This window comes from Lepidochelys kempii, chromosome 6, assembly GCF_965140285.1.
Source record: "Lepidochelys kempii isolate rLepKem1 chromosome 6, rLepKem1.hap1, whole genome shotgun sequence".
Classification (NCBI taxonomy): Eukaryota; Metazoa; Chordata; order Testudines; family Cheloniidae; genus Lepidochelys; species Lepidochelys kempii.
Genome location: NC_136385.1, coordinates 117281895 through 117305364, shown reverse-complemented (window position 1 = coordinate 117305364; position 23470 = coordinate 117281895). Strand labels below are relative to the sequence as shown.

Sequence of the window (23470 nt, the reverse complement as noted above, 5' to 3'; positions counted from 1 at the left end):
CAAAAACTGTAGTCATAGTCATATTGGAGTATTTCTAGAACTGCAAAAAATGACACTTTCTCCTTTTGGATACCATTGTTTCACCTCGCCTACAGTCTTCCAGCACCACTTGACAGCTCTTCTTTTGAACATACCATTGGAAAGCTTACTTTATGTATATGGGGGGTGGAGAGGTGTAGGGAGGGTTCATTAAACTCCAAAAATATGGCCCTTTTTGGAGACTTGCCTCATACCTACAAATGATGTCACGAATCCATGGAAATTGGTTAGCAAGTAGAGAGACTGTTAGAATTAACTAAGGTATCAAAGATTTACTAGTAGGTCGATACTACAGTTTTATACCTTGTTTAAAAAAAAAAAAAAAAGCCCTTGATCTTCATGTCCTTCAAAGAGATATTGGACTGATCTATAGAAGTTAATACAATGACACTAAAGCTCCCATTAATGCAACAAGTCTTAAAATATATTTCCGTAAATGATTTGTTACTGATTGGACAAGCCAGCCTCACAGTTGGTACTTAATGTACCTCGTTCTTGCATGCCATGGTAGAGATTGGTGTACTTTAGAAAATAACACTTTGACTAGATGGTAGAAATTTTCTATAAAAACGTGGAGTGAAGTATAAACAAGACTTGCAGGCACGACCTTATGTTTACAGCCTTGCAAGGAAGACTGTTTAGATATACTTGGGATAATTGCATTTGGAGCTATTGAATTATAATCTAAATTCCTTCTTTGGATTTTTGGACTATTGCCACCCTCATTTAACAGGTAAAAACAATGACTGCTTTCTAACTCTAAAGGAAAATGAAAAATGGGAGGAAGGCGAATGGGTGTGAGAGGAGTGGAAGTCTGCTGGTGCCAGTTGTCTGGCTCATAAACTGATTTGCCCTATTCTGAAACTTCACAATTGTTTTTGTATACAGAAAGAATTTCAAAATCTGTTTTTAATCTCTGATTTAGTGTGAGGATCCTAATTATAGCTTTTTATTGAAGTAGCTTTTTGCTTTCTTACTCTTGATATCAAGTAATTCAGAGTGATTCCTTGGACTAAGTGCTTCTGCAGAGGCAGACCTTAGAACCGTAGCAGTCTGAAGCAGCCATTCCACTGGTAAATAACTAAATGCTCAGTTATGCCTTTGGCAGGAGCAGGACTGTCATCCTTATCTGCTGGAAAGCTTTCTTGCCTCTGATTTTTAAGTCCTTTTGTTAGTGTTGCTTGAGCTATTTATCAATTAATCTTTTTGTCTGGTTAGCACTGTAGGAAGGAAAACAAAAATAAAGGTCTTCATTTTAACTTGTTTTGGGAAACCCTATAGCAAGCCCCTGTAAAAAGTTATCTTGAGAACTAATGGTCTGATGTGTCCTGTGGTTGGGGGGCGAGGAATAGGATTTTTTTCATTCTGTTTTATTTTCTTCTCTTGAGAAAGTGGTGGTTATGCTGGTACCTCATTCTAGAATAAGTGTCAACATGGAGTTGACAGGTTTCAGAGTAGCAGCAGCTGTAGCTCACGAAAGCTTATGCTCAGATAAATTTGTTAGTCTCTAAGGTGCCACAAGTCCTCTTTCACATGGAGTTGAGTAATTTTAAAGTATTTTACAGGGCATAACATTATAAGTAGGAATTCTACTTGGTAAGGAATAGGCTGTGCTTCAGAAATGGCTTTCCTCATGTGGTGGTGATTTTACTGCAGAGTCCATTCAGAAGAAACAAGCATGAAAGCTTGCTCAGATGACAGGCAAAATGACATTGATATCAAACCAATTGCTTCTTGTGTAGATCGGAATCAACTGTTAAAAACGGTCTGATAAAATAGCTAGATTTGAGACCACCAATCTGCCTTAAAAACTGGGTTTTTCTTAAGTTGCTGGCTAAGTGCTCTTGTTGATCACAGTACCTTGAGCTGATTCACATCACAGACTATTGTTTAAAAGTTCAGGTGGTGAGGGTGATTTGTTTTTGTGTGTTTGGTGTGTGGATTTTTTTTACAGTTTGGACAACAGCAGATCTTAAATACTAGATTGTATTGTTTTTTCTATACAACAATGGGTTAACTTTGGTCCAACAGTTATTTGTTGAGGTAACCTTATTCAGAGTAACTGGGCCCTGCACACCACAGTGATCCCGGATGGCCAATAGATATGGGGGAACCTAAAGGCTAGTTCTTAGATGGGTTATCTGAGTCTTTTGGTACCATTCTCAACAAGTTGTCATTGACTTAATAATTTAATCTCTCATTTCCTCATGATCCACTTTGGCATGTGTTTGGAGAAGTTCCAGGTATGTCTAGTATCCGAGCTACATTGTTCCCACCTTGCCAGGATGGTAGTGCTGTGTATAAAGCCTGTGTACTTTCCTTTAGTTTCTCTGTAAAAGCTTAAAAATAATCTTGCTTCAAAAACAATTTAAAAGGCCCAAATCTCAGTATTCAATATGTTATTAAATTAAAACTTAATCAGCATAGAACTATGGTAGGTGTATATCATGCATCTGTTCTTCAAAAAAAAATCATTTCTAAAATATAAAGAGAAACGTGTCCTATAGAGGATGTTTAGACGAAGTCAAATGGACTGGAAATGAGATTTTGGCCAGCATTGTTCATTGGGGTGGTATCAGTGCCCCCAGGTACGCTTGCTCCCCCTCTCCGAGAGATAAAGAGCAGTTGGGCCCAATCTTTCCTCATTTCTTTCTTACTGCCTGTGCTTACAAGAGGGAACCCTTGGCAGTGTCCACTGCTTTTTGCACACTATGCAATTTAAGTCCTCTCTTCGTGTGTATATGTGTCTGTATAATTAGTACTAGTGTAAATAGTACAGTTGTAGTTAGTGTAGTTTTATGATTAGTTGTTTAAAGACTGTTCAAATACAACAGTAACCCCCCTCCCCCCAAAAAAAACAAAACAAAACAAAAAAGCGTTGGGGCCTTTTCTCACACAGGGGTTTAAAACCTATGACTGAAGCGAAGTCTCCAGGCTTCTTTTAATGTGGTTACCCTGCTGAATACCTGGGACTCAAGGTGCCTTTTCTGTTTTGGTGTAGAGGGCATATTCCTGATAGGTGTTCAGTTTGGCATTCTTTCTTGAGAAGACGAGGGAGGCCCAATCTAAGCTTTTCTCAGATCTGGAGGGAAAAAGCCTCTAACAGACCTGAGCAGACATCGCTAAGCACTCCTCATTGAGCTTGTCCAAGAACAGGTTTTAAAACCTGGATCCCCAATTCAGTGTCCTCTTCTAGTAACTAGACAGCATTGTCTCCTAATATATAACAATTTAACTCTTAAATTTAAGCAGACTATACCTATTTTAAGTAAATAACTAGACATGGCTATTGTTTTGGCTTGTGCAACACCATCCTGTGTATGTCATCAGAAGATTTAGTGGATTTTTTTCCACCCACTGAATGATGCATTTTGCTTCTGTCATTAGCATCACTGGATTTGCTTTGTTTTCCTGTCATAAATGTTTTGGCTAAAATTTCTAATTGAAGTCTAAGTGCAGGAGGAGTTTTATTATTGTCAGGAAGGTTCTGTAGGGAAAAAAATACACATGTGAGTAACAGGACACGGTTGTGATGTTTGCTTCTGCCTTGCAGGATGTAGGATTTTTATTTTAGGCTGAAGTGTTTCAGCTCAGCCTTTGGAAGTGTAATGGGTTCCTTCCGCTTCCTTGAACTGCTTTAACCAAAAGAGTGGTAGGAGCCTAATGTTCCGCAGCCTGCCAGGATACATGGTAGAGGGATACTGAAGCTCATCTTAATTAATTAGCCTCTTACAATTTGTATGGCAACTTCCACCGTGTGTGTGTGTGTGTGTGTGTGTGTGTATATATATATGTGTGTGTGTGTGTGTGTTTATAAAATCTTCTTACTATATGTTCCATTCTATGCATCCCATGAAGTGAGCTGTAGCCCACGAAAGCTTATGCTCTAATAAATTTGTTAGTCTCTAAGGTGCCACAAGTACTCCTGTTTGGTTTTTTTTTGAAGTGCAACTGTAGTGGTGAAGTATCTGTTAATGCAGATATAATGAAAGAATCCTGCATATTGTATTGAGGAGTTTTATCAGTCTATAGAAGTGTGGTCTGCAAATTGGCATAAATCTGTGCCCCCCCCAAAAAAGGATTTTTTTGATGGGGGCGTGTGTGTGTGTGTGTGTAAGCCATTCAATTCACGTTACTCTTAAAGAGAGACCAGTAAAAACAAAGTGATGGGACTCAAGATCACTAGATTCAGCCCACTTGCAGTTAATTTCTTTTAGAGATAATTAGCCTTTAAGGTGGGCTTTAGCTCTGAGTGTAAATAAGTTTTTCCTCACCTTTGTTTTGAACATTGATAATATAGATTTGTTACCACCAGGGCTGGAAATATTTAGCCAGACCATGAAGCCTACTAGCTGAAAGTAGATGCAAAAGATTAATTGGACTCCCCAAGGGAAGTCCATATGCAATTCCAAGCCCAGCTGCTTTCAGTTGTTGAGATTCCTGTCAGGGTGCTATCCCTGGACCCTATGCATGGAGTCTGACTCATGTGACAGTCTGACATATGAAATGCTCCCCTGGCTTCTGCAAGGGAGGAGCTCTCAAAATTAAGATGTCCCTCTTCGTAAGTCAATTTCGCTGCTCTGGTCACCCAGACCTGAAGAAGACCTCTGAGTAACTTTGAAGGCTTGTGTCTCTTGCCAACAGAAGTTGGTCCAATAAATATATATAATTACCTCACACACCTTTTCTGTCTGGTCACTAATGTTAGTTTTGTTCAACAGTAACGTATGTTACGAGTTTTGTCTAGTGAAACTTCAGCTCAGCTACTTCTCTCATAGGAAAGAAGTGTGCAGCTAAATCCTGACTTCCACAGATCTATGTGGCTAGGAGAGAGAGAGAGTGGTGATTTAACGAATTCCAGTGTACAATGTGCTGTTCTATAGCCTCTAAGTCATTGGCCTATTTTAAACACTGGTAGGGATAGCCTGATTGTCTTGGTAGGTGAATAAGAGAGGAATAACATTCAAGTGTCTCCAGTGAGTCTACTTTGCAAACACTTGTGGTATTCGCAAAAAGAAAAGGAGTACTTGTGGCACCTTAGAGACTAACCAATTTATTTGAGCTTGAGCTTTCGTGAGCTACAGCTCACTTCATCGGATGCATACCGTGGAAACTGCAGCAGACTTTATATATACACAGAGAATATGAAACAATACCTCCTCCCACCCCACTGTCCTGCTGGTAATAGCTTATCTAAAGTGATCATCAGGTGGGCCATTTCCAGCACAAATCCAGGTTTTCTCACCCTCCACCCCCCCACACAAATTCACTCTACTGCTGGTGATAGCCCATCCAAAGTGACAACTCTTTACACAATGTGCATGATAATCAAGTTGGGCTATTTCCTGCACAAATCCAGGTTTTCTCACTAACACGGCTGTTACTCTGAAACTTGTGGTATTATTTCTGAGTGTTAAACTAGATCCATTTTTCCTCTCAAAAGCTTAAAGTAGAACAAGTTGAAAAATGAAAATAAAGTAAATTACATGCAGTAAATGGCAAAGACTTCCATGAAACAGCAAAGTGAAGAGGATCATGCATTGGCAGGTTTATAATTCCATGTGTTTAACCTAGATCTGGTCTACACTGGGGGGGAGGGGGATCAAGGTCTAAGTTACTCAACTTCAGCTACGTGAATAATGTAGCTGAAGTTGACGTACTTGGATCTAGTCACCACGGTGTCTTCACTGTGGTGAATTGACAGCTGGCACTCCCCCGTCGACTCCACCTGCGCCTCTCACTCCAGTGGAGTATGGGAGTCGACAGGAGAGCACTCAGCGGTCGATTTATCGCATCTAGATTAGACTCAATAAATCGACCCCCACTGGATTGATTGCTGCCTGTCGATCCTGCGGGTAATGTAGACAAGCCCCAAGAATCTGTTTTTGAAAACTAAGGGCCCAATCATACAAGATGCAAGCACCACCAGAGAGATGCCAAGAATCCTTAACCCCTACTAAGGTCAGTAGACTCTGAGCACATCTCAGTACTTTGCCAGATCAGACGCTTCAACTGCATGATGGTTACTAATGTCTGTTTCTTGTTTTGGTAAATACTCCTCTTCCACAAAATGGTTCGACAGATTGGGTCTTAACTTTGTATAGTCTTCACACTTCTAAATCTAATCTATTTGTAGTAGAATATAAAAACTCCAATTAAAGAAACATATTGCAGCCACATTGTCACCCGTTCTTGCCTTTCAATGCTTTTTGCTGCTGTTTCTGAATACAGTTTGAGGCTGCAGTGTATACCAGATACTTTTATTTATTTTAAACTCTTGTGGGATATCTTGACCTTGTGTCAGCTGTTTCACACTGCCTTAATGCACTCAGACTTAGCATTTCTACAAATGTATTGGCTGTCAATCCTCATTTACCTACTTTATGCCATGCTTCACTAGTAATGTGAACAAATATTTTATACAAACCTAAATATATTGATGATACAGTTCATGCTAATATAGCTTAAAATAACTGCATATGTAGTAAGCTGCTGCACAATTATTTCCTTTTTGGTTACCTTTATTTAGTTTGAAATTTGATGTCCCTACGTGTTTTGCTAATACTGTTCTTTAAAATAGCCTACTTCAGCCTTAATCTAAACTGTAGGTTTCCATTGTTACCAATCCCTCTATAGTCTAAAGAAAATGCAGCCCTTTTCATTTTGCTTTTGAAAGCAGCTAAGCTAAGTTTGTAGAACTGGTCATTATTTTTAAGGGTTTTTAATTAAAATTACTGAAGATCATGTGCCTGTTGCACTCCCCTTTGTTGATCTTAAACCTGACGTAGAGGACCTGTCTGATCTAAGACTTGATGCGTATGCTTTAGTGATTTCCTGAGGGAAGGTTAAACTATAACAATCTATTTATGGTAACTTCCTTTGTACTGATAGTGACCCAGAAATTTAGATTAAACTAGCTCTGATTTGCTTTTGCATAGCCATGGTCGTAAAGTTAGTGCTAGTAAAACTGGCAGAAAAGGGAAGGGAGAAAGGGACAAGAAATTAACCCCAATCAAGAATCTTAGATTTTCTGAGCCTAGGTGTTTGTACAGGGTGAATTCCACTTTAAATAGGAAAAATGGTTTACAATATTCATAATCGGGTTCAAAATTAATCCTAGGATTATGGAAACTTCAAGTATGCTTTTCCATTCATAATGGCAGAAATTTAATCTAGTCCACTGTTGGCTGCATAAACTGCTTCTCTTTAGACTTTGTTTACTGGGGCGAAATAGATGAATTCTCTTTTTTTCTAAATGTAACTCCACTCCTCTCTAAACCTTTGTTTTTATCATGGTGAACTGAAGTTCTTTTCCTTAATGCTTTGACATGACTTTCTCACAGGTTTCAATACACAAACCATTGAACCAGTTTTTTTTCTTTTTATCACATTTTGCTCTAGGAGTAAGCAGAGATCCATGTAAAAGTTCTCTTTCAAGAAGGAAGTGGAATTAAAGCTGTTCTAGCATCTGCTAATGTAGGATGCGACCAGACTTCCTGTTTGAGAGGAAATCCTAATTTGCTCTTCCTTGTAAACTGAAGACTGATCAGTTTACCACATAGTAACCTTTTGACTCGTAAACATAGTGTTCCTTTGGTTGGACTCCTGGTAGCTTGTAGAAATGATTTCCCTAGGGCTAGTCTGGTAACTCAACGTATACCGGAAACAAAGTTTACAGTTAATGTCATGAACAAGCAGTAACCCTTTCCTACCAAATAAACATTTTTGTGTGTTGTAGCAGGGGCTAAAAGCGCTTTGTAATTCCATTTTTCAGAAGATAATTTATATTGCCCTCTCTGTGCTCCTAGAGCACATCACAATTTTAAAAGAGAAATTTAACCAGTTATTCTGCTTTGCTAATGCATAAGCTTTTCAGTTTCTCATAGCCCATTTAAATAGGAGTTACTGAAACACGCTTTCCTGTCATAGTCACGTTGACATGCAACATTTGTCAGTAGGTATTTATTCTTTGGATTAAAACAGACTTTGTGTTGGCAATAATGAACCAAGTTACAGTAGCTGAAGTGTGTGTGTGTGTGTGTTGAGAATGCACTTAAATATCAGAATTGTATTGCCAAAATTTAAAACATTAAAGAAATCATGCATGCTTTACCATAAGTAGGTATCCTAGCATTGGAAACAGCTGTACTCTGTGGGTATGTAATTGGTACTGCCTAGAGGATGAATTTTTAGTATGAACTAGCTTTCTAATATTATTTATCTCATTTCACCATGCAACATATTAACACAGGAGGAGAGAACTGCTGTCCTGTAGAGCTTATATATTCTGCAGACTCCTGGCAACCCCCGTTTATCTGAATCTTTTAATTATCTGAATAAACTTTGTCTCCTGAAATATGTAGATAACTGTGTTTACAGTTACCTACAAATTGTGGGGATTACAATGTAAGTAGGAATCTCTAGCACTGTCACTTCCATGGTATAGTTCCAGAAGTTTACCAGTGAGACACTAAACATATGTTTGTACATGAAAAAAGCTACCTTTTATAATATAGATATAAATATAGAAGAGCAGAAATTCAGAGCTTTAAGCAAGGAGTAGTTTGTGTTGGTATTAACACAGAGGACCGAATTATCATGTTGCTAGTGTATGGTCTCAGGAACCACAACTCCTTATTAAACAGTCTAATATATTAGTCCCTAGTGAATGGGGATTCCCTATTTGATTCCTCTCTTCCACTCACAAGGTGGCTACAAATGTTAGTTCTGTTCTTTTACTGCATCCCAAAGGGGTACTGATATTGAGACGCTGACATGGATATGAAAAATGTAGTTTTGTTGCTGACACTCCTCCCTCTCAGAGCATATGAGGATTATATCCATACAATGTAGTCTAACCGATTTTTCTAAAGAGACTTTCTGGATATAGTGAAGCATATTTAATAGCCAGTTCAACAGACAACCAGTTTAAATTAACTGTCAAATAGGATTGTATTGGAAAATTTAGATACTTTTTAAAAAAGACCATCTGAGGTAAGGAAGGAATTCTTGCTGTTTTTGTTGGTGGTAATTTAACATAGTACACCTACTCTCTTGGGGCAGTCTCTTTAATGCTATAATAATTCAGTGAGTTTCCTTCTGACTTAAAAAAGCCATAACTTCTTGTTGGAGACTTAAGTTTTTTTAAAGTGCAAGACAAAACTTCCCTATAGAGCACACAGGTATTTTTGCTAACAGAATTCTGGCCTTGTAGTATATGTCTGCATTGTTACAAAGAAATCCAATCTGAAGGGAAAGGTTTTTTTGAAGAAACCTAGTTTAAAGTTTTGTTACCAAGTGGTTTTTACTTGCTTTAATTTTTGTGTATTTCTCAAGTGTTCATTACTTTATTTTGTCTGCTCCAAGTAAGGAGGACACTAGAATAAGCTGCTAAAGAACAGTGGGAACATAACAGACTAAATCTGCAGAAAGAGTTCTTAAAATAACTCAGAGAAAATTGACAAGACAGCTGCATCTTTGATCACCCCCAGGACTTGAAATAAGTGTAGTACTCTAGAACAAATTAGCTAATCTCTCACCAGCCATCTTCACAGAACAAAAATACAATGTATGCCTCTTGGTCCACTAAAAGAATTTGCAGTCTTCATTTCAAATAATTAATAGGTTATGCAGTCCATCTTTTTACACAACCGTGAGGCATGACAATTTCTAACTGGTGTCAGGCTGGATCTCTTGTGAAAGAACAGGTTTGTATGTGTGTGTACTGTTTTAGAATAAGCTATTGTGATATTTTGGAGGTCTGCTTTCTTTGTTCCTAGTGAATTATAGTAAAGATTCATACCACTCTTGAACTAGGCAAGTTGCAGAACAAGTTCTAAAAGAGAAAATAACACTTCAATATTCTGTTACATTTATCATTCATTATTTAAAACAAGTGGATTGTTCAACATATAACACTCTAAATACCTGTATTGCAGATAACTAAGCACGTTTAACATGTGCACTTACTTCTTAGGTGTCATTATGGTTGGCAAGGACAGTTCTGTGATGAGTGTGTCCGCTACCCAGGCTGTGCTCATGGGAGCTGTAAAGAACCATGGCAGTGTAATTGTGAAACCAACTGGGGTGGTCTGCTATGTAACAAAGGTACTTAATGTTAATTTACAGGAAAAATTAATAAAATTGCTTGATTAACTGAACTTTTTAACTGTTTTTGCAATGTGCAATTATCTGAGCACATCTGTGACTAATCCTTTTTGTGGCAGATGACTGCTCAACCATCATAAAAATAAAAACATTTTAAGGCAAAGGGCTCGGAATGATACGTTTTCCCCTCTTACTGATACAGTTCTCTCTCTTGTCCATCCTTTCTTATTCCACGGAGAGCAATGAGATGACAGGCTTGCTAGGGATTGATGACTTGAAGTCAAAATGGATTAAGTGGGAGGAGGATATAATGTTATTCAAGCCAGGAAGGCGTTGTATGTCTGCCTGCAGTCTCTTGACTGTGGACTAAAACAGTAACTTTGGGATTTATGTTACACCTGTCAGCTGCCATTTTCTTTTCTTTTCTGTGTCCAGATTTAAACTACTGTGGAAATCACCACCCATGCTTGAATGGCGGAACCTGTATGAACACGGAACCAGATGAATATCACTGTGCTTGCCCAGATGGTTACTCTGGAAAGAATTGTGAAATCGGTACTGATGACCATTGCATGCATCTACTTTAATTTGAAGCTATGTTAAGCAGTTGAAGAGGGGAAAGGAAGCTGTGTGCTCTAAGCAGCCTGCTGGTTTCCCTGCAGTGACACACATCCTGCAGCTAAGCCACATATGGAGAGAGGGAGGAATTGTTTCTTATACTTAAAGCTGCCCTCCCTTTCAAAGCTAGTCATCAAAAGAGGTCCCTTCCAAAATCCAAATTTTTTTTCCTTTCTGGGAAGCAGGAAGAGGATTTTTCCACCAACCTGCAAATTCAGGTCCTTGGAGGGAGGGGTACAGATTGTGTTGCTACCTAGCGTCCTGCTATCTTCCTTCTTAAAGACCTGATCAAAAAACTACTGAAGACAATGGAAAGTCTTCTGCTGGCTGCACTGGAGATTGAATCAGGCCCAGTGTGTCTCCTTTCTTCCTTTTTTTTGTTTTGTTTTTGTTTGTTTTTGTTCTTATGCTGCTTCCCCTTCCTCCCCCCAGTATTAAACTGTACCATATTATTTTGGGAAAAGGGTGCAGGCATACCTTTTTTCTACTGTACTCTCTCCCTCCCTTCTTCCTGTGCGCACATGTGCATATACACCTGGATCATCTTAAGGATGCTACAGGCTTTTGTGAAAGTCACTTCTAGCCCTGACTCCTGTAGTAAAGTAGAAGTCTACCTGGGCAGGTATTCTAACTGTGATCAAAGAAGAGAGAGGAGGGCACATAAATATTTTAATTTTTTTAAAAAAAAAATTACTTTTAGAAAGTCAATGAGCCAGTTATTCCGCTCACTTTGAAGAAAAGAAACTACATTTCCTACAAAGGGATATCACAGTTTGGACCCCATTCAGCAGGATTAAACTATGATTGAAAACTCTGCTCAAGGCCTGCTATGGAGTATTCTCAAGAACAGTTGAGACTAAAATGTTAGTTACAAAACTATGTCCAGGGGAGCACAGAAGAAGAGTTTTGGAGCATAATTCTGTTGTAGCCTCCTCCCCTCTAGCTTCTCTGATGTCAGTGTAGCAGCTCTGAGCCTATCCGATTCCACTCTGAAAGTTACTTCCTCTCTGTTTCATAGCTATGCTATATTTCTTTTATTCTCTTTTCCCTGGTTTTTTTTGGCTGTTCATGTTTGACTGTACTGTAACTATGGTCAGATTATCCCTGAATCTTCTGCATACATCTCCTTTCTTGTTCTCACCATTGCTCCCTGCACTCTTATCCCTGCTCAGTTTAATTGATGGGCTATGACTGCTCACTGAACTCTTCAGACCACTCTGTAGACTACTTCTTCTCTCTTTGTTGCCAAACGTCCTCATTCCATCAAACCTCTTCAAAAATCTCACTCACTTCAGCTATTGTTCCACTGCTAACCTCCAGTGTTTACCACTGGAGCTCCCCATTGCCACTCCAGCATCTAATCTCAATATGATGGTAACTACTTAATGTGACTCTTCCAAATTATCAAAATCTGCTGTTCATGAATCACTGTTGGCAAGGGGAACAGTGTCCCTACTCTGTTTCCTCTGAGCACTTTTCCTCCTTCCTTCTCTCTCTCCCACTTACCTATTGATCTTGATTCATTGTGTTATCTCCAGACATAGACTGTAAATTTATCAAAACATACCCCTGGCTTAATTTATTCTCATATGGAGCTCTGTGGTCTAGTGGTGCTATGGAAGTAGTAAATTTTGACTATAGCTGTAGCTAGCCGATCTTGTTGCACCAATGTGGATAACATGGACAATAATAGAATATATTCTTCACTTTGTTAAAGTGTGATGGCGGAAGTTTCTAGTTCTCTTGGCAAAAAGGGAGACGGGCTCAAAATGCATGTGTGGCTCCTAATGCCATGGCTTTTTAGCTATAATTACGACAGATTAAGGCTAGACTGCTTGTTGATAAAGTAGATTGGTTTATTGAGCTGTTGTAGTGTTAAATCACTTCTATTGCCCCCACGACTAACTGCTGCCCAGAACAAATTGTATTAAATGTGAACTGGGTAACCTCCTTGTGTGTTAAGGTCAAAAAGGGAAACATTCCCTGATAAATGATAAGCACCTGAATCATCCAGACTCTAACTTGATTTTAAAATAACTATTTCTCTAGTTGTGTAAAACCTTCCAAAAATAATCCAGTGCATTGCTGTTCTGAGTTTGCAGGCAGCTCTACTTTATAGGTTCCAAGGCCAGAAGAGAGCACTGTGATCATTTAGTCTGACCTCCTGTATATTACCGGCCATCGGACTAATAATATAGTCCCCAAAATAATTCCCAGGGAACAGCCGCAGAGTGAATTACTCTATAAATGAAACCTTTCTCACTTGAACTGTTGCTGTTTATCTTGGGGAAGCTGTAGTAGGAGTATCAGTAGAGAAAGGCACTGGAGCAGTTCAGAAGTGAAAGGTCAAAAAGCAGAGGCTGTGGAGGGAGTGGCAGGGAGAAATAGGTTAGTGGACATACTTCCAAGTGTCAGGTGGTTCTGAGACATTTAGGTGGTCTCTCATTTGTTTCCTAGCAGTTACAGGAGGTGAGAGGCTCATATGAAAGATGATGCCCCTGAGCAGGGTCCAGGTTCAGTCCCCTGATAGTAATCTAGCACCATTCCTATCACAGCAGGTAAGGATGGGAGAGCCTGAGCTTCCCATCTGTTCAGGCATCCTCCCTTTTTTATGTTGCCTCTGGCTAGTGAGTGAGTTCTGGCTAGAAGGTGTCCAATAAAAATAATCTTAGACCCTGGTTGTGGTGTTACAGTGTAATCATTCTACTTAGGAAAACCTTTCTTTTCTCTTTAGCTGAGCATGCTTGTGTATCAAATCCTTGTGCTAATGGTGGAAGCTGCCATGAAATTTCATCGGGCTTCAAATGCCATTGTCCATCAGGGTGGAGCGGACCAACGTGTGCTGTTGGTAGGTACAGTTCAGCTGATTTTAGCATATTGGGCTTGAAGGATTGTTATACACTTTGCTGAATAAGATCTGCTACGTGGCAAAGTAGGTAACATGCTGTGCCAGTTGATTTTTGTTCAGTAGTTGTGAATTTCAAACTGTGTTTTATCAGGTATTTCTATGGTTTTGTTCTTGTGTTACTTAGAAAAACAGGAAGGCATTGAAAGAAGCAGCTAGTTTTGCAGTATAGGACTAAAAGTTAACAAAAGTGTAACTAAGTACCCGTTTGCATTACAAACATGCATCAGACTTGCATACACACTTCGTGGGTGTGAAAGAGTTATACCAGCCTAACTCCCCAGTGTAGACAGGGCTATTCAACAGGAGAGCTTCTCCCATCAACATGGCTGTGACCTCTTGCAGAGGTGGCTTAACTATGCCGACAGGAGAAGCTCTCCCAGCAGCATAGTAGCATCTCCACAAAACTGCTACAGTGGCGCTGCTGTAGCGTGTGTGTAGACAAGCCCTAAGTCTAACTACCCGCTTTATGTAACACAGTGTATGTATGTTATGCCCCAAGTTTCCTTGCACCTAAATAAATCAATCTTCCTGCATAGTAATATATGTTATGAAAATGTTTCTCTTCAAACTGCTTAATTTATAATTTTATGTGTAAATATTTTGTATTCCATTCTATATGGGTTGCGAATTAGTGATGTTTTAACTCCATTACCACACCGGAGCACCGCTTAAACTAGCTTAAGAGCAGAGTCGGTCATGCTGACTTCATATTAGCGATCTGAAAGCCTTTTTAGTTTGAATATGTGGAATTTATTAACCAGTTCATTGTGGGTAGTGTACACTAGTTCATATGCCTTAGGGAATGTTTGGTTTGGTTTGCTTTAACTGAAGGCACCTGTGAAGGAGTACCTAAACCTCTTAATCTGTGCTAATAGATTCAGTGAATCTTCTTACTTTACGAGGACAGAGATCTTCCAGAAAATTTTGGGAATCATACATTTATAAACAATGGTGTACACAGCACTGTACAGTGTGAAAACTGTGTTTAAGTGGCAGCTTTCAGTCCCCAAAGAGATTTTAGTTTCATTGGAATATAGTGGGAAAATACAGAACAGTATACTATCAAAACCAAAAAAAAAAAACCACTGTATGTCACCAATGTTGAGGTGTCATAGATCACACACAGAAAGTCCTGAAACTTTTTTCATGTTGAAGTTAAATAAGAACAAAGGTTGAGACTTCCTAGGCAGTGCAGAGGATTTATCCACACTGTTCACTTAAGATGTGTGACTAAATCCCTTGCTCCCTTTTGAAAAAAATCTCAATTCATACTTTCCAGAAATGTTCTATATGGCTATCTTTTCATTTTACAGATATTGACGAATGTGAGTCTAACCCTTGTGCTCGTGGAGGGACCTGTGTTGATCGTGTTAATGGCTTTGAGTGTATATGTCCACAACAGTGGATTGGAGCAACCTGCCAGCTTGGTAAGTAATTGCTTATTATGGCTCTTGAAGACAGTTCCACACTTTGCATTTACTCATTGGGGGTTTTTAAATTTTTTTTTGTGTATTCAGCTCTATTATATCAGGATAGATATTTCAGTGAACTTGTAAGATATGGGTCACTTATTCTTGATATCTTGGTTCCTGCTTAATAGTTTTGGAAGCAAACACTAGTACCTATAAGCATCTAAGCTGACACCTACATACAATTATAACTGATCTTAGAGGATGCCTGTTTACTTTTCTGTTTCAAAATACAATAGTGGTGATGGTAGCTCCTTCTTAATGGTGGCAATGGCTGATTTATAATTAGTGTGACAGTAATTTACTCGGGGGAAAAGCCTTCTCTCACTTTCATAACTAACACTATCTGTGAGATTTGTCTAAGGGGAAGATGTTTTTACTTGCATGTAAAAGAATGTAAATGAATTTGCATTGAAAAGCTACAATATAGAGACTGTTTTCGTGGCATACATAAGTAAAATTCTACTGTTTCTTGTAACTGATGCTTGGATTGCATGGAGGCTTTGCTTGGTGCAAAGGGGGTCTGTTTCTGGGTTTGTTCTTTATTCTCTTCTTTTATCTTGTTTCACAGATGCTAATGAGTGTGAGGGGAAACCCTGTCTTAATGCTTACTCTTGCAAAAATCTCATTGGTGGATATTACTGTGACTGCATTCCAGGATGGAAAGGAGTAAATTGTCATATCAGTTAGTATTTCTTCTTTTAGAGTGTGTGTGTGTGTTTGTTTATATATATATCGACCCAGGGTAACTTTCTCTTTAAAAAGAGAACTATCACAGATTATGGTAACATAGTTCTAAATGACTGAAGGGAAAAGAACTTTTATGCTGTTTCAAAATGCCTCTGTAGCTTTTCTAACTTTTGGCAAAGTAAACTGGGAGTGCATACTGAAGTCTGTAGAAATGCTTTATTTATTGGATATAAAGCATTTGATTTCCGCTGTGGAATTGGACTAAAACTGTAAACATACAAACACACGATATACTGAATGATATAGTTTAAAATACAGTCTTTCCGTTCTACCTTAGAAAAATATTGTCTCAAATAATGAATGTAATTGATATACTTTAGCTTGTATTCTGATTTTAAACATGAATGAGTTTTAAGGCAGTCAGATATCAAACCTATTTACCCCTAAGCGTCCTGTCAAAATCCTTCCTTCAAAATAATTAGTACTGACTTCTTCTTTCTTTCTTTTTTTTTTTTTTAAATTCTGGACCCTTAGACTTCAAGGGGTTCAGCTTCTGCTGTAAATTTTTGATGTCTTTGTATATTTTTTTCAATAGATATTAATGACTGTCATGGACAATGTGAACATGGAGGGACTTGTAAGGTAATCTTTTTGTAAAATATATTAATCACATTAACTTTTGTAAGGGAAAGTGCTCATCTTTAAAATCTTAAATCAAAATTCATATTAATTCAGTGCTTGTATGCAATATGTGTATCTACAGATTAGTTCAATAAGAAGATGAAGTGGGAGGAGACACAAACTGCTTGTATATTGCTTAATTCATGAGTTTGATTTATTTCTTTTAATGGAGCCAAAATCTGTCTGATGCTGTTTGTAAATACAGTATTCAAGATCAATCTTGAAAATGTGAGGTACACCGTACTTTACAATAAACATTTATTTCCAGTCTTGCCCTTTCCTCCCCCTCTATGTAGGATGAAGTGAATGGTTACCATTGCTTATGCCCTCATGGTTATCTAGGAAAAAACTGTGAGATAGAAATAAATGAATGTGCAAGCAATCCATGTCAAAATGGAGGACACTGTGAGGACCTGGTCAATGGATTCCGTTGTCTATGTCAGCAGGGCTTTGCAGGAGCTTTCTGTGAGGTGAGAGCGATGTTGAAATTGCTGTAATAGCTTTGATGGATTGAGTTCTGGAAAGAAACGTATTTCCGGTTTAAATTAGAGCAGCCCAAGGCCAGAGCATTACAGATTAATGCAGTGTTACTTGATACTCTGTGAATAAGCAAATTTGTTGTACAGTGAGTGGTATAGTGGCTGTAACATTTAAAGCTACAGCCTAATGCGTGTAACTGTAAAGCATTGTAAGCACATATATTGGTGAATCTCTCTAAGGCCTGGGCTCGGGCTGGGGGGTTCGAACTAAGATACGCAACTTCAGCTACGCTAATAGCAAAGCTGAAGTTAAAGTACCTTAGTTCGACTTACCTGGCCGTCCTCACGCTGGTGAGTCAACCACGGCGGCTCCCCCGTCAGCTCCACTTACTCCTCCTGCCGAGGTGGAGTACAGGCATCAATTCGGGGATCAGTCAATCGCTACCTGCCAACCGGTGGGTAATGAAGACGTACCCTTAGTGTTTTAAGATTCAGAATTTCTTAAACAAGTCTAATGATTTTGCTCTGAATCTTTTTGAAGACCTCTGCTCTTTTGATATACTCAAACATGTATTTAGGCCTGATCCTGCAAACACTTACGCCTGTTCTTAAACTTACTTGTGAGTAGTCCCTTTGACTTCACTGTGGCTATTTATGTGCTTAAAGATAAGCATGTGGGTAAGTGTGTTTCTCATAGGTTTCAGAGTAGCAGCCCTGTTAGTCTGTAGCCGCAAAAAGAACAGGAGTACTTGTGGTATCTTAGAGACTAACAAATTTATTTGAGCATAAATAAAAATTTGTTTCAAAGAATTCTAGAAATGTAAAGCTGGGAGTCAAGTCCAGCTCCCTGCGCTGAGGCAGGACCAAGTAAACCTTGATCGTCCCTGACTGGTGTTTGTCCAGCATGTTTTTTAAAAAGCACCAATCCTGGGGGTTCCACAACATTCCTTGGAGCCCTATTCCAGAGTTTAACTATACTTCTAGTTAGAAAGTTTTTCTACTACCTAATCTGCATTAGGGGAGATTTAGATTAAGTTCCTTACTTCTTGTCTTACATTCAGTGGATATGGAGAATAATTGCTCACCATCCTCTTTTTTATAACAGCCCTTAACGTATTCGAAGACTGTTATCAGGTCCCCACCTCAGTCGTCTTTTCTCAAGGCTAAACATGCCCACTTAAAAAAAAATTTTTAAAAATCTTTCCTAATAGGTCAGGTTTTCTAAGCCTTTTATCATTTTCGTTGCTCTCCTCTGGACTCTGATTTGTCCACATCTTTCCTAAGGTGTGGCACCCAGCTGGCACGCTACTCCAGCTGAGGCCTCACCAGTCCTGAGTAGAGTGCAGAATCTGGATCTTAAACCTGATATCGCACCAGAAGTGTGTGGAGATGTTGCTTGCTGCAGGGTTTAGAACTTGCATACAAAAGCATGAGTAAGAATTAAAACCACTCATGAGGCTGAAGATTTGTTTTTGTGGGGAGGGCACTCAACCCTTTCTAAACAAAACCTAGAATTTTTTCCCCTTAACATCTAGTGTCTAGTTTTTATTTTCAGTCATGTGAATATCTGAGCAGTCACACAAGCAGTGATAGAACCGTAGCACAGCAACATCCACCAGTGAGGGTAGATTAGAATTTAGGGATGGGGTTGTGCCAGGTTTTTTTGCTGAGGATCTCTGTTCTTCAGTTTAATAAAATATTGCAAAAGCAATTCCTCTGCTTGAAATACAACTACTTCACAGTACCAGTACCCTGTTTTTTATTTAAAAATTAAAAAATGAGTTGCCAGTAATAGCCATGAACCAGTTCTTAAACTGATCCATTAACTCACAGCTTAGATGCTATTTCTACATGGGTCTGATCATTTGAATGCTCTTCCTTTTGGGTGGCTTCTAGTACAATGTATAAGTTTATCAAACCTGATGAATAAGAGAGGGAGTTGGCTGACTGCCATGAGTGTCGCAGGAAATCTCTACTGCTGATTCCAGATGCTAAAGTAGCAGCTACTAAACGTGAATTGAGAAAGGGAAATTTACTTTAATGGAAGGAAACGAATGGAAACTTCTGATAGAAAGATATTCTCAGATCTTATTCTCAGAATCTAAATGCTTTTTGTAGTCTGCATGGAACACACTCTAAAAGAACAGAGCAAAATATTTTGCTGAAAACTCTATTTCAGTTGCACATGCTGCATTGAATTGAAACACATCTATGATTTTTGAGCCTTTGGTTTACTTTTTTTTTTTTTTTTTTTTTTTTTTGCTACAGACAATTTTTTCAGACTGTCTATAAAGTTGTCAGAATTACAGGCAAATAATGAAAACTCTGCAGTGAAGTTAATAAAATCTCCTCCCTTTTTTCTCAGGGGGACACTAAAACAGGATAGTACTTAAAGCTTTTCCTAAAGTAAAACAGGCTCTTGAGAATAGTAGTTGGTAGGAAAGGTACCGTGATATGAGGTACTTCTTTCATTCACTGGCATGTAAGGACTGTTTTAAGCAAATGTAGCAGACACAAGAAGACTGTATATTAAGATGAGTCACTTCCTTAAAAGGATGTGTCTGTGTAAAGGTTTACATGCTGTGAGGTTTTTTGTCTAAGTTTGGCATTTTCATCCTAATAGTAGTAACAGACAGGATTTAAGAGATCTTTTAAATCATCTTTCTTAAATATGCACATTCATGAAGTTAGTAATGAAAAGCCTGTTTGCTATCAATGGAGGTGGCAGGAGAATTAAGCAGCTGTATGAGAATTTTTAATGCTCTGGAAGTATTGTGCCAAATAGTTGCAAGCATGAGTGGATTGTATGAAAACTATACAGATGCACCAGTGTCCAATTCAGTTACAGTATTAGAGGGCAGACACAGAAATAGTAAAGGGTAGAGATTACAATATGACATTTTTGAGTTTAAATTTTGTATTTTATTTATGCATCATTTCTTACCCTTTTTTTTCCACACTCAGCTTGCTGACAAAACTGAACGATCACAAAGTCCTTGTTGAATCTTCAGAGTGATCCTTTATAGTAGTAACAGAACTATTTTGCAATGGACTTGACTAAAGTAACTTGCAGCCTGTATCCAAGCTGTAGAATGGCATACAATATAGACAATTTATAAACATTGTGTTTAATATTAATTTCCTGATAAAGTAACTTCATCAGTGTCTATAGCAACATTGATAATGCTGCTTACCGTGCTGGGAAATAGTTCCTGATGGCTGATACTCTTTATTACAGATGGATGTTGATTTCTGTGAACCTAACCCTTGCCAGAATGGGGCTAAATGCTATGATCTAGGAGGAGATTATTACTGTGCCTGCTCTGATGACTATGATGGAAAGAATTGTTCTCACCTCAAGGACCACTGCAAGAACAGTTCTTGCAAAGGTATGTGCTGTCCCCCAGGAATTCATTACTTGGGCAGTCATGTAGAACACAATGGGAGAAAAATGCAGAGGATTATAGGGTGGCAGGGAGTAGTGTCTCTTATCAAAGTGCTGTAGTTAAACTATGTATGCAGTGTAGCTGTAGCAGTGTCAGTCCCAGGTTATTAGAGAGAACAAGGTTGGTGAGATAAAATCTTTTATTGGGCCAGCTTCTGTTGGTGAGAGAGACAGGCTTTCAAGCCACACAGAGCTGCAGAAGAGTTGTGTGTGGCTCAAAAGTTTGTCACCAGCAGAAGTTAGACCATGTCAAGTACATGATGGCTGGGGGAATGGGAAATATGCTTGTAATCTTGTGTATTACTTGCAGGGTAATGCAAGATAACTTTCACTTAATGTTAGTCTTAGAATGTGCATAAAATGTCTTCCAATAAGATATGAAAAATGTGTTTACTACTCTAAGATTAAAAAAAGCCACAGTTCTTGGTTGGCACAATCTTTTCTATATATAGCTAATGGTGTTAAGAGTAACTGATTTACCTTTTTATTCTTAGTAATAGACAGCTGTACAATAGAAGTATTCACAAATGCTACACAGGAAGGTATCCGTTTCATTTCATCTAATGTTTGCGGGCCTCATGGACGGTGCATTAGTCAGCCAGGAGGGAATTTTACTTGTGCCTGTGAGAGGGGTTTTACTGGAACGTACTGCCATGAAAGTAAGTGGAAGTCTGTCTATCTTTTTAAAGAGCTTGAAGGCTTAGAGATTTTTTTTTTCAATCATTAAAGGAACGTTGCTTTGAAATTTTCTTTAAAAAATGGACAATAAATGTTAATGCTTCGCTTCTAGGTTGCTTGTTCAAAGCCGGGTCATCTTGGTAATGACTTTTAGTCATTATGATACTATTTCAGTTTTCTCTGTAAAAACAAGTTGTGGTTTTAATACAGATTTTAGGGAATGGGTGTCTTCATTACAACTGGCACCCTCATGGGCAATCCCTGCACAGGAAGCTATGAATTCATTAGACGTAGAGTTTGAACTTTCTTGGAGCAGGTTTTGAGGCATATTGGTGAGGCAGTGTAAGAGAGCCTGCCGTGCACTGTTAGCATTTTTGGTACAGTGACTTAGAGTATTTGCCAGATGGAAGGAAATTCCCAGTATCAACAGTGAGAATATGATTAGAACCATTAACCATTTTTGAAAACAAGTGTGTGTGCGTGTGCACCCATTTTACATGGACAAATGGAGCGCATAAGTTCCAGAGCTGTCAATCTGGCACACCCTCTGCGGGACCTAGCTCTTTAAAATGTTTAACACGAATCTGAAACTGTCTTCTGCATTTAATTCACTGATTAAAATAGTCCCAATTATAACCCTGTGTTGACTTTCTCTTTAGATATCAATGACTGTCTTGGAAAACCTTGCAAGAATGGCGGGACTTGCATTGATGAAGTAGATTCATTTAGGTGTTTCTGCTTAAGTGGCTGGGAAGGAGAATTGTGTGACACAAGTGGGTACAACTAAAAATTTCTAGCTTTGATAACATTTTTTGAGGCATTTAGTCTGCAGTTAAGAATGTTGGAATTGAGTTTCTGACCATTCTATAGAACCGTGGCATTTCCTATTCCACTTGCCAAATGACTGTTTAAGAGGCTTTAAGAATGCAGCTTCTAAGGGGAGCAGTTCTTTAAATGTGAATGTAACCTGATTTTGCAGCGCTTTTTTGATTTTTGCAGCGTGCTTTTTGATAAAAGCTTTCAGTAATTATCATTTTTCATCCTGCTAATTAACATTTTCAAAATAAGACACCAGAGAGTCCTGTGGCACCTTACAGACTAACAGACGTATTGGAGCGTAAGCTTTCGTGGCTAAATACCCACTTTGTCGGATGCATGTAGTGGAAATTTCTGCCTCTGGAAATTTCCACTACATGCATCTGATGAAATGGGTATTCACCCACGAAAGCTTATGCTCCAATATGTCTGTTAGTCTATAAGGTGCCACAGGACTCTTAGTCTGGACCTTTAAAAGTGGCAAACGTGGCTACCCCTCTGATACGTTTTCAGAATAGTTAGAGGAAAGCATATGCTGGTCCTTAGAACGTTCTTGCAACACAGTTGTCACTATACCAAAAGCAATCTGATAGTCCAGGTGTACTAAAAACCAAACAAACCTGTGATATGAATCAGTCTTTTTATGGTGGTATTGATGGAAATCTAGATTAATGCCCAGACTTGGACCACAACTAAATCTTAAGTGCTAGAGGTTGGAAGAATGAATAGCTCAAACAGTCTGCATCGCAGAGATGTTCGTGTTTTCTTCAATTAAACTCTAAGATAGGATTATAAATATTCCTACTGATATCTCCAGAAGTACTATTAGAGTAAAAACAAAAATATGCCGGCCAGAGGCTGTCTAGGCTAGTTATGTGTAATTGATGTACTGGAGTATCCTGGTAACTGACCCAGAGCAGTTTTTTTTTCCCCAAGGACTTCTGCTTCAGAGGTATGCCATCCGCCCCGCTATTGAGAACCCACTGAGTCATCTAATACTGTAGATTAAATATATAGCAAATGTTGAACTCTCATATTTTAAAAAAGCATAACCATAACAATTGATGTAATTGAGTTTGGAATGAAAGAACTAACTTAAATATAACCTAGACTTTAGAATGTACTATCAATTGTTACCAAGTTATATCCTATCTGGATCGTCTTCCATGAGGGAAAAACTTCCCCTCTTGAATGAGTAGGGCCTATGTTCCTATCAGCTTGGACTGATGAATGCAAAGAGGGTAATATTTGATCAGTACTTGGATGGATTACTGCAAAGAAGATCTCTCTTCCCTCTGAATTAGAAAAGCATTTCTAAATCTTGGTTTTAGGGGTTTACATGGCTATTTCAGTTGCCATTTTTCAGATCAGATGTGAAACAAGGGCCTTTAACCCTTTGGTCCTTTTTCAAGAGATGTTAACATGGTGTCTTGGCTAAATTCCATCTTAGATAATTGTTCTGCCTACAAAAATTTTCCCCAGTTCAACAGAAAAAAGCATTCTGCTCTTCCTGTTCTAAAACTCCCAGGTAATATTGATG

General features: G+C 38.6%; 1 protein-coding gene across 1 annotated transcript in view; it reads left to right on the top strand.

The window, feature by feature from the left end:
* Positions 1–23470, top strand: part of JAG2 (jagged canonical Notch ligand 2) — a 96329-nt gene that overhangs the window by 54905 nt on the left and 17954 nt on the right. Inside the window, exons 6-15 of the mRNA XM_073349842.1 lie at positions 10016–10146; positions 10582–10701; positions 13499–13612; positions 14986–15099; positions 15713–15826; positions 16427–16473; positions 16809–16982; positions 20230–20380; positions 20931–21095; positions 21774–21887. Coding sequence (XP_073205943.1) covers positions 10016–10146; positions 10582–10701; positions 13499–13612; positions 14986–15099; positions 15713–15826; positions 16427–16473; positions 16809–16982; positions 20230–20380; positions 20931–21095; positions 21774–21887 — 1244 coding nt within the window. The remainder of the gene's footprint in view (positions 1–10015; positions 10147–10581; positions 10702–13498; positions 13613–14985; positions 15100–15712; positions 15827–16426; positions 16474–16808; positions 16983–20229; positions 20381–20930; positions 21096–21773; positions 21888–23470) is intronic.